At 38.6% G+C, this 14,983-nt stretch overlaps 1 protein-coding gene across 1 annotated transcript in view; it reads right to left on the reverse strand.

Moving 5' to 3' along the window:
• Positions 1-40: 40 nt before the first annotated feature.
• Positions 41-14,983, reverse strand: part of ghrhrb (growth hormone releasing hormone receptor b) — a 63,339-nt gene continuing 48,396 nt past the window's right edge. The window contains exons 9-13 of the mRNA XM_066665975.1: positions 12,631-12,700; positions 6,709-6,800; positions 6,392-6,521; positions 6,052-6,093; positions 41-5,915 (exon numbers count right to left, since the gene is read on the reverse strand). Coding sequence (XP_066522072.1) covers positions 5,733-5,915; positions 6,052-6,093; positions 6,392-6,521; positions 6,709-6,800; positions 12,631-12,700 — 517 coding nt within the window. The 3' untranslated portion in view covers positions 41-5,732. The remainder of the gene's footprint in view (positions 5,916-6,051; positions 6,094-6,391; positions 6,522-6,708; positions 6,801-12,630; positions 12,701-14,983) is intronic.

Genomic DNA, 14,983 nt, shown 5'->3' on the forward strand with positions numbered 1-14,983 from the left:
CTCCTGTCGCAGTACAAAATTCAAAATAATAGTCATAAAATATATACATTTTTTGTTCTACATTGATTATATTGAAAATTATCCATAAAGATCCAATCTATAGGGATTTATTGTGTTGTGCTTTAAGGCCTGATTTTATTAATTGAGATATTCATTGCACTAGTGAAAGCTTGTGTTGTACAGGATTGGAACACCTCTAGACTCTGTTGAGACAACTCGTTTATTTATTTACATGTAGCTATATTTTACGAGCCATTATAATTTACTGATGTACAAATTTTGACAGCTATTTTGTAATTCAGCACTTTGACTACATTTTCACCTTTGCTAACAATGGGATATCTGTTGTCATGGAAATCTCACTAGCTGTGGCTCTGACATTCTGTTTGATGCAAAACTGTGTCATGAGTAACTGTATCTTCTTAATGTCAATATAACAATATTGTTCAACTGATACATAGAAAGAACTTGATGTTCTAGGGAATTAGTTATAGCGTAAATGTATAAAAAAGTGTTGTGGCCCATTTAATAGTTATGAATTGTGCTGATGTTGCATCTATTAAGTGCAATACTAAGTTTTACACTACTGCAGCATTATCTCTTATTTGTTTAACGTGGGTACTTATTTGAATATTTTCTGATCTTCTTGGTGGTAGTGTTGTTAAATATGTACAGACTGCAGTAGTGATGCCTATAATCTTCTTAAAGCTGATGCATGTGTATTCTGTAGTTTGGTGGTTTCCACTGCAAACTGAACATATAGCTAGCTACCCATGATAATGTTATGAAATGTGTGTCTGCTGAAAACACAGCTGTCACAATACAATCCAACACGGAAAGAACGATCAGACATTCTATGAAGTCACTCAGACATCAGTGCACTTTTTCATAATAAAGGTTCTTAAATGCTGCTTCTAAGCATTGATTTATAACCTTAGAAAAATTACACTGAAAGTTGCATTATAAAGTTGAAATGCCCTTCACACCTGCCAAATTCAAATACCTATAAGAAAAGTTTTGAAAGTTATTTGTTGAAATCTAGTGAAATGTTCCTTAAAGGGAACGTCTTTTAACTCAAGTTGTTTAGTTTTGTAGCACTTTTGGTAAAGCTATGTTAGCCTTCTCACAAATTTGGAGACATTACCACCTTAAGTGATCCAAAACAGCAAAAATTAGTCACTATTACTCACCTATGAGGCAGGAATAGAGCTTTTCAATGTCTGGAGTTCTCTCCATTGTCTAAAAAATCCCCAGATGCCTCTGCCATGAGCAGAGAGAGAGAGAGAGAGGAACGAGTCTTTATTTATTTACATTGTTTAATCATTTACAAACACTGGGGCTTCATAAACACATTAAACTGAGTTCCAGCATACAAACAGACTGCAGAGCTAGGAAAGAAGGAATTTTATATCCGAATTTTATAAGAAGTGTTTTTGATTACAACTGTGAACGTCCCCATAAGGGTATTAATTTGTTCTCATAATGTTTAGCTCTAAAAACCTACTTTTGTGTGACTGATATATTTAATGTTCCCAAATATCACTGTCTTTTATGTCCCCAAAATTACTAAAAGGAACCTTCAGTTCTTCTAATATTTCTGCATAAATCAATTAATGAGATGTCAACATTTTTGCAGGGTTTGAGGTGCTTTGTAGAGAAAGTTTACTCAGTTATCTTTACAGGTGTTGAAAGGAATTGTAGTTTTACAGCTAATTATGAGCACTAAACTCTTTGGATATTTTGTTCCTATCACCACTCCTGTGAATAATTTTGACCCAGTGAGGACAAAAGTGGAGCATCATGTCATATCAGTCAGAATTACCTTTTTTTTTATTGTCACCATTTTATTTTTCTGAAAATCTGAAAAATTTGGAATTTCCCTTTAATTTAGAGCTCACTTAAATAGTTAACCCTAAAGTAAGCAGTAGCCTGTGGTGTTTGTCTTCAGGGTGTCTCTGCACCCAGACTTCTTTAACACTTAGTAAGGGTGCATTAATGATTCAAGGTTTACTTAGCTCAGCTCAAATTCATCAATAACTGATCCATCATATGTATTGTATGGGATCATTTTAGACGAATTATCAAATGTCATATTACCTCAGTGAAGGGAGATGGGAATCACATTAAACCATTTTCTGTAGTTGTCAGTGGAAACCTGAAAAAGAGATGAAAATGATCAGAATAGTACAACATTGTACAGTGGCAAAATGATAACAGGTCATTTTTGTCTGTTTTAAGTGAACACGAGGACAGCATTGGTAAAAAAAATTTAAAAAAAAGTGTAAAATGTGCAAATGTTCCACTCTTGAACTTGGGATGAAAGAGCCTGAATAAGCTAGGACATTAATTTTGAAGCTGGACAATTTTTATTTTTGAATGCAAATATTTCTGAATGTGTCAACATGAGGAAAGCCCACTGCTAATCTTTTTCATGCTGCTCTTTGGACAACATTACTTTTTTCTCTTTTATCTTCACTGCTGTTATAAAGTGTCTTTTTGTTTAGCTGTATGGACATTTTTGTATATTACAAAGTATTACCTTTGAACTGCATTAAATGTCTCTGAAATCAATATAAGTACCATAGATGTTTTGTTTGAAAACAAAAGACCATTGAAAAATAACCAAATCACACATAATTGGATGAAAAGACCCTAGGAGATTAAAATGATTTGATTTACAATTCATTATTAAGTCACTTTGTTGCTAATATATATAACAGTTTATAATACCAACATAAGTACAGAAGAGAGCATGTGTGTCAACACACCACACTGTTAGATGAAGATCAAGACTAGAACACCAATGCATCACTGCATTTGGCACTTATCCCTCTTTATAATAATCTGCAGGAATACATCTGTATTGATAAGTACACAATACGGCCATGTATTTTACACATTAATAAAGATAACACAAGAAGGAACAGGAAACCCTTGGTTATGCATTACATTAAGGCAGGTTGGTGATAAAAGTACTAAGCTCAGCATTACAACATAAGTCATTTGAAAATATTTTGACAACCTGTGAAGTTCCCAGTACTTTATATACAAAGCAAACAGGACAAATATGGCTGAATTTGCAAAAGTCAGAGACCACACTTCCTTTATTTAATTTCTAATTAAAATGTCCATTATAAGTAGCATTAAGACCGTATTAACTACACTGGTTGTAAAGTGTAATGTTTACTATTATTATTAATATTTATGTATTTATTTTGACACTGGCATTTATTAAAAAGCTACAAAGATATTTATCCAAACCTCAGACTTAGAAGCTGCTTGGTTTTTCAGCTTCTCACATCCCATTAGTTCCAACCCTATTCTAAGATCTTGAGGTCTGGACACTGGGGTTGCCCATCAATTGTTCTAATAAAAACATCCATTTCTTTGTTTGATTTGACATTTTCCTTTTCTCAGAAACAGTGACACACCTGCGACCTGTCTGTCTTCTTACTGTGGAAGAATGGACAGAAATGTGTGGATTTGTTTTCAGGGTGCTTTATTATCTCCTGCCTCTCAAATGTGAAAGCAAGTTCTGTGATTTTTGACATGATCTTTTTGACTGAGAATTAAATAAAGGAAGGGTGATTTCTGAAATTTGCACACTAATTTATATGATAATTTTATAGTTTTTTATTCATGGCATAAAACCACATTTTTGTTATTTCACATCACTTGTTCATTATAAGCTGTTTACAAAAATATATAACACCTTAAGTTAAAACAAAGGCATAAAAAAAAAAACTAAAAGTGTTAGGCTAATATTACATGAAAACATGGAATTCATATATGCAAACACTAACTCCTAATGTGTGTCGATTAGAGCACAAAAATTGCTGACTTATATTGTTGATCACTAATTCCATAAACCACACACCCACTGGCATTAAAAACCCTAACTGATAGATCAATGCTAAGTCAATCACAGATGAACACAAAGTAAAAATATAGACATGGCCACAATACCAATCTATACTTACAATTAAAACACAGTCTTATTTACAAATGCATTTTCAACAATATTTTGAAAGCAAAAAGCTATATTCTATTAAACAAATGTCTTTACAGTCTAGTGCTCCAGATACGTACACTGAAAAGCATTCTTGAGTAAGACATTTTCAAAGCAGAAATATTCATTCCAAAGTGACAAACATTTTCTTTTTTTTTTTCAACTTTTATTTAAACAGATCGATAAATGTGTCTCTTTACTGAATATTAGAAATTATAGAAATAAATAAATAGAAATGTATCATATATTTTAAAAATGATGTCATCTTAGTTAAGTAAAGTAAAGTTATGTTTAAATGAATAAAAACTGTTGGAAAATACCGTTACCCAAGAAAACAAACTTTGGCGCCCCTGTGGTGCATCTCTATTTTGCAAGTGTGCACACAAGGCCAGTGCACTGTGCAATATGCTGCAATTACTTACAGATCACAAAAAAGTCATTTTACAGAGAATTAACTGTTCAAAGTGTTTCAGTCAAAACAATACACAAAAACATGTATCTCCCTTTTTCATGTTTTTATTTTTCTACACCATTTAAACAGAGCAGCAGTTTTCCTGTGAAAATGCCATAACTAATAGACACATAGAAATGCTTAACATATTGGATTAAAAGAAACTACTCAGAACGAAAGATAACAACAACCATCCCCTTTTCTGTGAATTAATGTTTTGGAGATACATGTTTTTGGATAGCAACTAAATTCCAAAGGAATCAATGGCATTTAAAATTATTTCATGGATTTGTACTTGTATTTTACAAATAGAGCTCAGTAAGGCATTTATGTAAAACAGGCATGAGGTTGAAACCAAAAGCAAGTTTATAAATAGTAATAATAATAATAATAATAATAAAATCTTACGAGTGTATAAGCCGTAATTTCACAAACAGAGCATTACAATGATAAATAGTGAATTGCTGAATTTAACAAAGCAGTGAGGATATGTAAAGAAATCAGAAAAGCAGAACAAATCAATGAACGGTGTAAAATAGCTCACCAAAACTGGACTTTGGCATATTTCTTTGCAGTTGTATGCATTAACTATCATGTAATGCTTGGAAAAAATGAAAAAAAGATATTCTGGACTCAGTAAAGAATTCTCAATAAGGGAATCCACTCAAAACACAGAAAATAAGAAAAGCGACTAAGTAACCTGTTTTGCCAAAAATAAAGTACACAAATGTCTAGAGAGAGGTGCAGTATCACGAAAGCAGAAAACACGTAAACATCTTATGAGCATCAGCTCCTGTGAAACTGCTGTTCTAATTTAAGGTTTCCTTTAGAAGTTACATTACAACTTCACAAGCCAGGTTTTCAGACAGACATTAAAACAAGTACTGAACTATAAAGGGTTTTGTACAGTCTAGAACAAGTTTTAAAACCTGTCTATTAAAATTGCCCTGAACATGAAACAAAAATCTATTTGTTGTAATGGGCATGAATACACACTCAATGGGAGATGTTTCACTAAGTACAACACAATGAAACTGTGAAGCTTGTGCACTTTCGAGCCCTCTCAAATAAAACTAGTCTCTGCTTCTGCATGAATATTGGATTAAATGTTTGTGAGAGTAGGAGATATTAAAACACTGGCTGATAATGAAACTGTAGAATGAATAGCATTAATGTGGCACACTAATTTCACTTTTGGATTCAAAACTATTATTGGGATCAGTAAGCCTCTGAGAGGAAGAGGGCTTAATGGTTGTTTTGAAGTGTGTAGTTTTAAAATAATGAAACACTGTTCTGCAGTTCGTTGGAAGGCTGCTCCTTTGGGCTGGACTTTTCTAGAACAGAAATCTGAGTGACAGTGCTGCTCTCTGTGAACAGGGTTCGTCTTCTTTTACTGTAGCTCAGATAGCCCTGCATTTGCCACTTCCAAAACCTCTTCTTTAGCTCTGCCTGCACCTGAAAACCACGCACACACAATCTTGTAACATTGCCATTTTACAACTGTAGGTACAAACTGCAAATTAGCAGTATTTTTTTATATATTATATTATATATATATATATATATATTATATATATATTATATATATTACCTCTCCATTGAGGAAACAGTATAAAAGAGCCACAACAAAGCCCTAAATAAGGAGGAAAAACAATTAAAACACTGAATTGATCACTATGTCATGCATCATTATTTCACTCTGTATGAGACACTGTAACACAAAAAAGCGTTTAATGAAAATATAAAGCTTATATCACCCACTCAATTACAATATTGTAAGCTGCAAATTTTCCTATCAATAAAACGATATTCAAATAACGTTCCTTCAACAAAATAAAATTACTCATCCATTTATCTACACACATTAGCCATTTTATTAAGTGTTCAAGTGTAGTATTTTGTGTGGTCACTAGAGGGCAGTGAGATCTAACCTGAAAAGAGCCCAGTCCAAGCTCAATGGAAAGTCGAGCATATTCCCCTGTGTTCTCCGGCAAGAAGGCAAACACCATGTAATGCATTCCAAACAGTGGGATCAGGAAGAGAGTGGACTTAGCCAACCTCCTACACACACACACACACACACACACACACAGTGGTTACAATCAACATATTGGTCATAAATATAAAACATCTTATACATTACAATGTGTTTAGTTGTGAAATAAATACATAAAATAAATGAATTAATAAATAAACAACCAAATAAGTGTCTGTGTTTCTGCTTAGACTGAAGAGTTTAGGCTCTTACGTGAAGTGACTGGTGTCATTGCCACTGACTCCAGGAGACTTCAGTTTCTGCACCAGTATTCTGATTACATTAATGAAGATGATGAAATTAACCTAAAGAGACCAGAGAATAAATGAAATGAAACAAGAAATGTATCTTTCCAAAACATTTACAATGCATAGTGAATGTTAAGTTTGGAGACACTTTTCCTAGGGGATAACAGGAGAAAAAGTGTCAGCTTTGTCATTCTTATGATCAGAAGATTGACCAGTCACAACAATGTGTATATTTTGGTCAAGAGAAATTTAAGCCTCAAAGTACATTTTGTACAGTTTCTGGACATAAAATCAGTGATGGAAATGGTCGCCTAATTATACTGGAAATGTAGAATGGACGGGCAATGGTTTACTTGATAATGTAACTTTATTCGGCTTGACAACTCACAACAGGATAGCGAGGCAGCAGGTAAAACACAGCAACAGCAAGTTCCCGCTTTTCGTGCATGCCGTAAAACAATACAGTGTCGTGAAGTGTGGTACACAACAGCAGTTCACAGTACACTTACTCAAACTAATATATGACATCTCCCCCTTTTTTTTTTTTTTTTTAATGCAACCTATCAGTAGCAAATTCCCATTAATTAACAAAAACTCATTTCCACCAGGTTATTGTTTAAACGTGGACTATGTAACATGTTTTGCTACCATATGAAAGATATATATATATATATATATCGCTGTAATCAGCAAAATAAAGTTCTCTTGCAACAAACACAATATCACTTTCAACTTTTGTTGACACAAAACTCAAAACGCATCACAGAACAGGCATCAATGCTTCACTATTATTCACAAAAAAAAATAAGTTATTTGATTCCTCTTTCACATCCTTGCTCCCTTCCCCACTGTCCAAAGGCCATACAGTGAATGACAGAGACTAAAGGTCTAGTCTTATGACCGGTTTGCACACACGTCCAGATCTGGTACAAACTTGCCTTGGTGAGTCTGTATGTGTGTGTGTTACAACCTGACCAGTGTCAGAGGGGGTAGCCTCAAGGGTGGGGAAATGTGCAGACATGGATGGTTCGACTGCTGTACACTCAGCTGATGGGGAGATTGAGGTCGTGGCAAGCTGTGGGGAATGCTCTCGGCGAAGGTGGCGGCGATTCCTCCGGAACGATGTTCCTTGCGGTGTGTGGACAAGGTAAGACCTCGGGGTAACACATTCCTTGGAAACAACTGCAGGCGTCACCCAAGTCTTTTCTTGATCCAACTTTGCGACAACCGCGTCACCTGGTCGCAGTGGAGAAAGTGGTCTGGCCCCATGGCGGCGATTGTAGTAAAAGGCCTGTTTGGTCTTTTCAGCAGCATCCCTTTGCATGACAGTCTTTCTGTTGGGCCATTTAGGTTGAAGATTTTTTTCTAGAGTAGGGAGAGTTGTTCTAATCTTTCTCCCCATGAGGAGCTCAGCCGGGCTGACTCCTGTTGTGGCGCAGGGTGTTGACCGATAACACATGAGAGCTAGGAGGGGGTCCTCCTGTTTAAGGATTCTCTTAGCAGTCTGCACTGCTCTCTCTGCGTGACCATTTCCTTGGGGGTGGTGAGGACTTGAGGTTAAGTGTTTAATGTCCATTTGTTGTGCTAGGTCTTTGAATTCAGCACTGGAAAACTGAGGTCCATTGTCACTCACCATCTGATCAGGGATCCCGAATCTAGCAAAGATTGCTTTCAGTCTGTGAATAACCTGAGTGCTTGTCGTGGAAGGCAAGTGCAGTATCTCCAGAAAACGGGAGTAGTAGTCCGATACTATGAGATAGTTATTCTTGTTGTATTCACAGAGGTCAAGTGCAATACGTTTCCAAGGGTGACCTGGCAGAGGTGTTGAGATGAGTGGCTCCTTTTGCTGTGTCCGTCTTAGCTCCTGACAGGTTTGGCATTGCATTACCGTCTCTTTGAGCTCTGTGGAGAGCCCTGGCCACCAAACCGATGAGTTTGCCCGGTCTCTACACTTTGTAAGTCCTTGGTGTCCATCATGTATTTTCTCGAGGATCTCTGCTCTTAGTGACTTTGGAATGACAATCCTGCATCCACGTATTACTAGGCCATTTGTCTCTGACAGTTCATTTTTCACATTTGCATATGCTCTGGCATCCAGTGAGACTTTATCTCTGTATTCTGGCCATCCATTTCTTATATACTTTATAACAGTTTGTAGTTCACGATCTGTTGCGGTGACTGCTTTAATGCTATCCATTCGACTCTGAGAGGCTGGAATGCCTAGCATTACAGTATCTACGTAGCACTCCACCTCACTGTGTGTATCAGCCTTTTCTTTGGTGTAAGACTGTGGGCCACGAGACAAGGCGTCAGCTACTACGAGGGTTTTACCTGGCACATAGACAGCTTCTGGTTTGTATCTCATGAGCCGCATTAGGAGACGCTGGCACCTCAGGGGAACATTGTCTAAGCTCCGGCTGTTAACGAGTGGTACTAGCGGTCTGTGATCAGTCTCCAGTCTGAACTGATCTAACCCACATAGGTATTTGTCAAACTTCTCACAAGCCCATACACTCGCTAGGCACTCTTTCTCTATCTGGGCGTATCTTGTCTCGGCCTCTGTGAGACGTCTGGAGCTGTAGGCAACCGGTTTCCACTCTTCTCCGTGGAGTTGAAGTAACACAGCTCCTAGACCGTAGCTGCTGGCATCAGCAGACACAGTGGTTGGCTTTGAAATATCATAAAAGGTGAGGACTGGTGCTGTTGTTAGCCTTCTTTTAATATTTTCGAAAGCTGACTGTTGGGGTTGACCCCAGATCCATGCATTTTTCATTTTGAGCAGTTCGTACAAGGGCTGACCAATGGTGGCAAGGTCCGGAATGTATTTGCCAAGATAATTGACCATGCCTAGCAGTCTTTTTAGCTCTTGGACATTTTGTGGTGAGGGCAGCTGGTGAATGGCCTCAACTTTCTCTGGGTCTGGCCTCACCCCGGAGAGGTCAATCAGATGACCCAAGAACCGTAGTTGACTCTGCCTCAAGGAGCACTTTTCTTTGTTGAGCTTGAGGCCTGCAGACTCAATGCGGTATAGCACTTTGCTCAGTCGAGCATCGTGTTCCTCCATGGTGGCCCCGTAGACTAAGATGTCATCCATGAACACTTCTACGCCCTCCAAGCCCTCCAGGGTCTCCAGCATCTTTCGCTGAAAGATTTCTGGTGCACTTGTTATGCCAAATGGCAACCTTTTAAAACAGTACCTGCCGAAAGGTGTTATAAAAGTTGTCAGTAAGCAGCTGTCGGGGTGGAGAGGAATCTGCCAAAATCCGCTGGCAGCATCAAGGGACGAGAACACCTTTGCACCACTTAATTTAGAGGTTATCTCATCAGAGGTAGGCAGGACGTAGCACTCTCTCTTAACTGACTTGTTTAGCCTTGTGAGGTCGACACAAATTCTTGCCTGGCCTGTGTGTCTTTTTAAGACTGGAACCATGGGGGCACACCATTCAGTAGGTTGTGTCACTCTTTCAATTACACCATTTTTTTCCATTCTCAGCAGTTCGTCTTTTACCTTTTGCAACATAGGAAAGGGCACCCGACGTGCAGTGTGTACAGCGTAAGGCTCTGCATCCTCTCTGAGCTGTATTTTAACTGGCTCTGTTTTCAGTGTGCCATGTTCCCCATAGGGCTGCTGGCATTTGGTTGTGTGTGGTGTAATCTCATCCACTTGCCTCACGAGATTCATTTCTACTGACAAGGAGCAACTGAGTAGATTATTAATGCTGTGTCCACTGACTACATACATTTTGGACAGATAGTCTTTGCCTTTGTAGCTTACTGTTGCATTAAAGCACCCTAGACACAACAGCTGTCCACCTGGGCTGTTTAAAGGGAGGTCTGATGGTTGTAATTGTTTTTCAGGGTTGATTTTGTGGAATGTGTCTTCGTTTATGACATTTACATCTGCTCCGGTGTCGATTTTAAATTCCACTGGTGTAGAATCAACATTAATTACCACAGTCCATGCTTCACTGTCCTCTTTTGCCTTGCACACTGAGCCTAAAAAATATGACATCTGCTCACCTTTGTCAGGCTCTGTGACTTCATTCACAGACCTGCGGTTACGGCACACCTTGGCCCAATGTCCCATTTTGTGACAGTTATGACATACAGCTTTTGAAGCTGGGCACCTTTCGTCCCTCTTGTGTTGTGTTTTGCCACATTTGCCGCATTTCTTTTCATTCTCTCCCCATTTTCTATTTATTTGTGACTGGGCTTGTTGTTGTTGAGGTCTCCGGTTTGTGTTTTTATGTTTGGTTCGTAATTCCTGCACGGATGCAGCCGGATCCCCTTGCAAACTCACTTGCGCCGCTACCTCCTCCGATTGCCTCACAGTCTGAATCGTGAGCTTCAGTGTGAGGTCCGACATTAACTGTAGTTTGTGTGAGAGTTCCTTATCCAATATCCCGACCACGATCCGGTCGCGGATATGCTCCGGAATATGGAAGCCCCAAAGTCGCAGTGTTCAGACAGCTCATATAAAGCTCGTATAAAGCTTTCTGCTTTCTCTCCCGGCCGCTGGAGTCGCCGGTGAAAGCAGGCTCTCTCATGTATGACGTTCCTCCGCGGGAAAAAATAGTCATCAAACTTCGCTAATACTACTTCAAAATCATTGCGGTCTTCGCCCTCCACGAACGAGAATGATCTAAATATGTTTTCGGCTTCATTTCCCATGGCGTAAATGAGGCAGCTCACCTGCACCTCGCCGTCATCTTTGTTAAGCTTAGTAGCGGTCCGGTAGCGCTGAAAACGCTGTTTCCAGTCCGGCCATTCCGTCGGCCTGTCGAAAGGAAAGTTCGTGGGAGGATTAAACTTTGCCATGGCCCAGAGTCCGCTTATTCTTCCCTGTAGAATGGCGACTGTTCGGTCCGGGTCACTTCTGACACCATGTAGAATGGACGGGCAATGGTTTACTTGATAATGTAACTTTATTCGGGTTGACAACTCACAACAGGATAGCGAGGCAGCAGGTAAAACACAGCAACAGCAAGTTCCCGCTTTTCGTGCATGCCGTAAAACAATACAGTGTCGTGAAGTGTGGTACACAACAGCAGTTCACAGTACACTTACTCAAACTAATATATGACAGGAAATACACAAAGAAAAAAGTATCTTCATGCCAAATGTGCTCATCCAATTTCACTGTAACTTGGCCTGCCTTTAGCCAAATTACATAACTGATATTTGTTTGGATAAAGCTGACTTTCAGGCTAAAGCCCAGACTATATACAAGGATTTCTGTGTTCGTTCTCAACATCACAACATTTTTGATCCTACCCTCTGTGCCTTTTCTACGAGTCTTTTCTTTTGTTTTTTGTTTTTATGCAGTTTTGTGTATTCTATTTGTGTGTGTGTGCGTGTGTGTGTGTGTGTGAGAGAGAGAGTTAGTTTGGGTCTTAGTCTCTGTTCAGCTCATTGACTACTAATATCAGTTTGTGATATTAATCCAAGTCTGTTATAAAAAAAACATTTCAGGAGGATGAGCACATGGACTTAGACACCTAAGGAGTCAAAGCATATGACAGTCATGACTGCATACTGGGCTATTATACTGCATAATATAAGGAGTAGTGTATCGGAACAGTATGCTGCATACCCTACAGCGTGCTTTGAACATGGTCATATATCATATATGAAATCCAAAATTCAGTTCTGTTTTTAAATGTACAAGTAAAATGGGTGATGTTGCCATTGGATGTAATAGTAAACAAACATGATATTATTCATTCATTCATTCATTCATTATCTGTAACCGCGTATTCAGTTCAGGGTCGCGGTGGGTCCGGAGCCTAACGTGATATTAACGTAAACTTATTTAAAACATGAAGAAAAACTAGGTGTCTCCAAATATTTGATGGATATTTGTATACAAAATATCTATGGCACTTACCAGAAGGGATGCTGTAATTGGTCCTCTAATAATCCACCAAATTGAGGCTATATCTGTATCATCCCAGCACCTTCAAAATTAATTAGGCAAAGTTATGATTTTGATTCCTTCAACAAATAGAACTACTCATAGAACTGAGTCAGCATTCATTAGAAATATCTGCAGAGTATGCACTTTAACACTGCTGACATCAATCTGAATATCATATCTGGCCTTGCACAGCCCCTGAGCACATTTGGGAGAAAAACTTTCCTTTACACATATACACAAATGTGCAGATGGGAGTTTTAGTTACACAAATATGTTCTGAGGGCAGAAAGAAAAATGATTGGTTCAGAGAGATAACCAATCAAATTGTAGTGGGGATGGAACAAAATAACAAAACATAAAAATAACATTCTCCAGCACTGGAAGCTGAGACAATTGGAGCAAACTCTCACAAAAGGTAAGGATTTTTCAGTTTTATTGTTTTATTTGGTTATTTGAGCTTATCTTATTTAGCAAACTTTAACTAATGGTGCTTTTCCACTGCATAGAACCTACACGACTCTACTCGACTTGGCATGGCTCTTTTGCTTTTTCACTGGCCAAATCTGGTACCTGATCCCTGCAACCGGGTAGGTTTTCAGTACCAGCGCCCTTGGGGTTTCAACTGTGCCGAGTAGGTACTAAATGGTGATGTGTAAAACCTGCAGAGCGCTGATTGGCCAGAGCCATGTCAATTACCACAAAATGCAGAGCTCATTCAAATCCAGCACAAACTCGCTGCTTGTAAAATCTCTAAAGTTACAGCAGTTTCACATTTATTTAGTGGGACCCCTGCCATTGGAAAAGCGACATGCTTTAAGCGAGCCGAGCCGTGTACAGTCGAGTCGACTAGACCCGGACCCATGCGGTGGAAAAATGACATAAGTGAGTGCAAGTTAGCTCATAGTTAACAGTAGTTTCACTGATGTCAGCCAGCCGGTTGAATTATGTCCCTTTGGTAAAACAGACAAATATAACTTTACTAACATGATTTGGTGGATAACCAAAAAGTGAAGTTTGCATTCGAGAGCTTAGTTAGCTTTAGCAAAATTAGCTAATTCACATAATGTCATAAATATCACATAATGTTGACTGGTAGCTATGGTGGCAACATGTTTACATGCAACCCCATACTAGGCATCCTTATATATTTGTGATTTAATTTTTTAAGCTTAACTGAGTATTGTGCACCATAGCAAAATCAGTTAGCTAACTTAGCTCATTAGCCCATATCATACTACACAGTGTGGGTGTTGTTGAGGGGTGCTGCTTTTGGGACAAGGGTGCTGCTTATTTGAAGGATGCATAGAGAAAAACTGTGTTCTTGGGGCAGGAGTACTGTGTTTTTTGGGGGTAAATTATTCTTACTTAAACAATGTTTTAATGACTATTTTACTGCTTAATGCTGTGCTTAAGGCAGAAATGTACTGTGTAGTGTAGCAGTGCTGCTCAAATGGGAGGGGGAATGTACTGTATTGCTGCTCTGAGGGCAGGGGGGAATGTAGTTATGTTTCATGTTGTAGAATTGAGCAACTATGGTGTGATTTGTGGACAGCAATGAGAAGCCCATATGATTCTCTGCATAGCCTGGAGGAAGATGAGTGTTGGTATATCTCTGACACGCTGCACATATTCCTTGAGCATTAGGTGATTCATCACTCCACAGTGACCATCAGATCTTTGCTGAGGGCTGCAGTCATCCCGTCCCTGCACTAAGTTTTCCTTTAATTGTTATTCACCTGGAAGTTTGCATTTTTCTTATTTTTCTATTGAACAATTGTTTTTGCCTGAACATGGAAACTACTTTTATACATGCTCTGAAGGCAAAATATGCTTCTGTAGTTAAACTATCTTCAATGCTTCCATCATGACCAGTGTTTAACTGTGAATTTAACTGTGCGGGATCATGATGCCACAGTTGGATAACATACTGTCACGAATCACGGGGCGGACTGACGGAGGCGGACACACTTGCTAAAACACAGTGAGTTTAATTTAACAAAAGATATAACAAAACAAAGACAGGCAACAGTGGAAACAACAAGACTAGGACTTTAAACAAAACGACATGACTTGGAATGGGAAGAAACAACACGACATGACTAGGAACAGGAAATACACAAAACGACAAAACTAGGAAACAATAACGACCTGACTTGAAGTGGGAGAGAAACACGACATGACTTAGGAACAAAAAAAGGTGAAATGTCTGACCAACAGGAGAGACACAAGGGAACTTAAATACAAGACACAGACAAGATACACCTGGACAGATAACGAGGGGGCAGGGTAACAAATGAGACACAGACGAGGAGGCGGAACAAAG

This window comes from Hoplias malabaricus, chromosome 3, assembly GCF_029633855.1.
Source record: "Hoplias malabaricus isolate fHopMal1 chromosome 3, fHopMal1.hap1, whole genome shotgun sequence".
In the NCBI taxonomy this organism is placed as follows: Eukaryota; Metazoa; Chordata; class Actinopteri; order Characiformes; family Erythrinidae; genus Hoplias; species Hoplias malabaricus.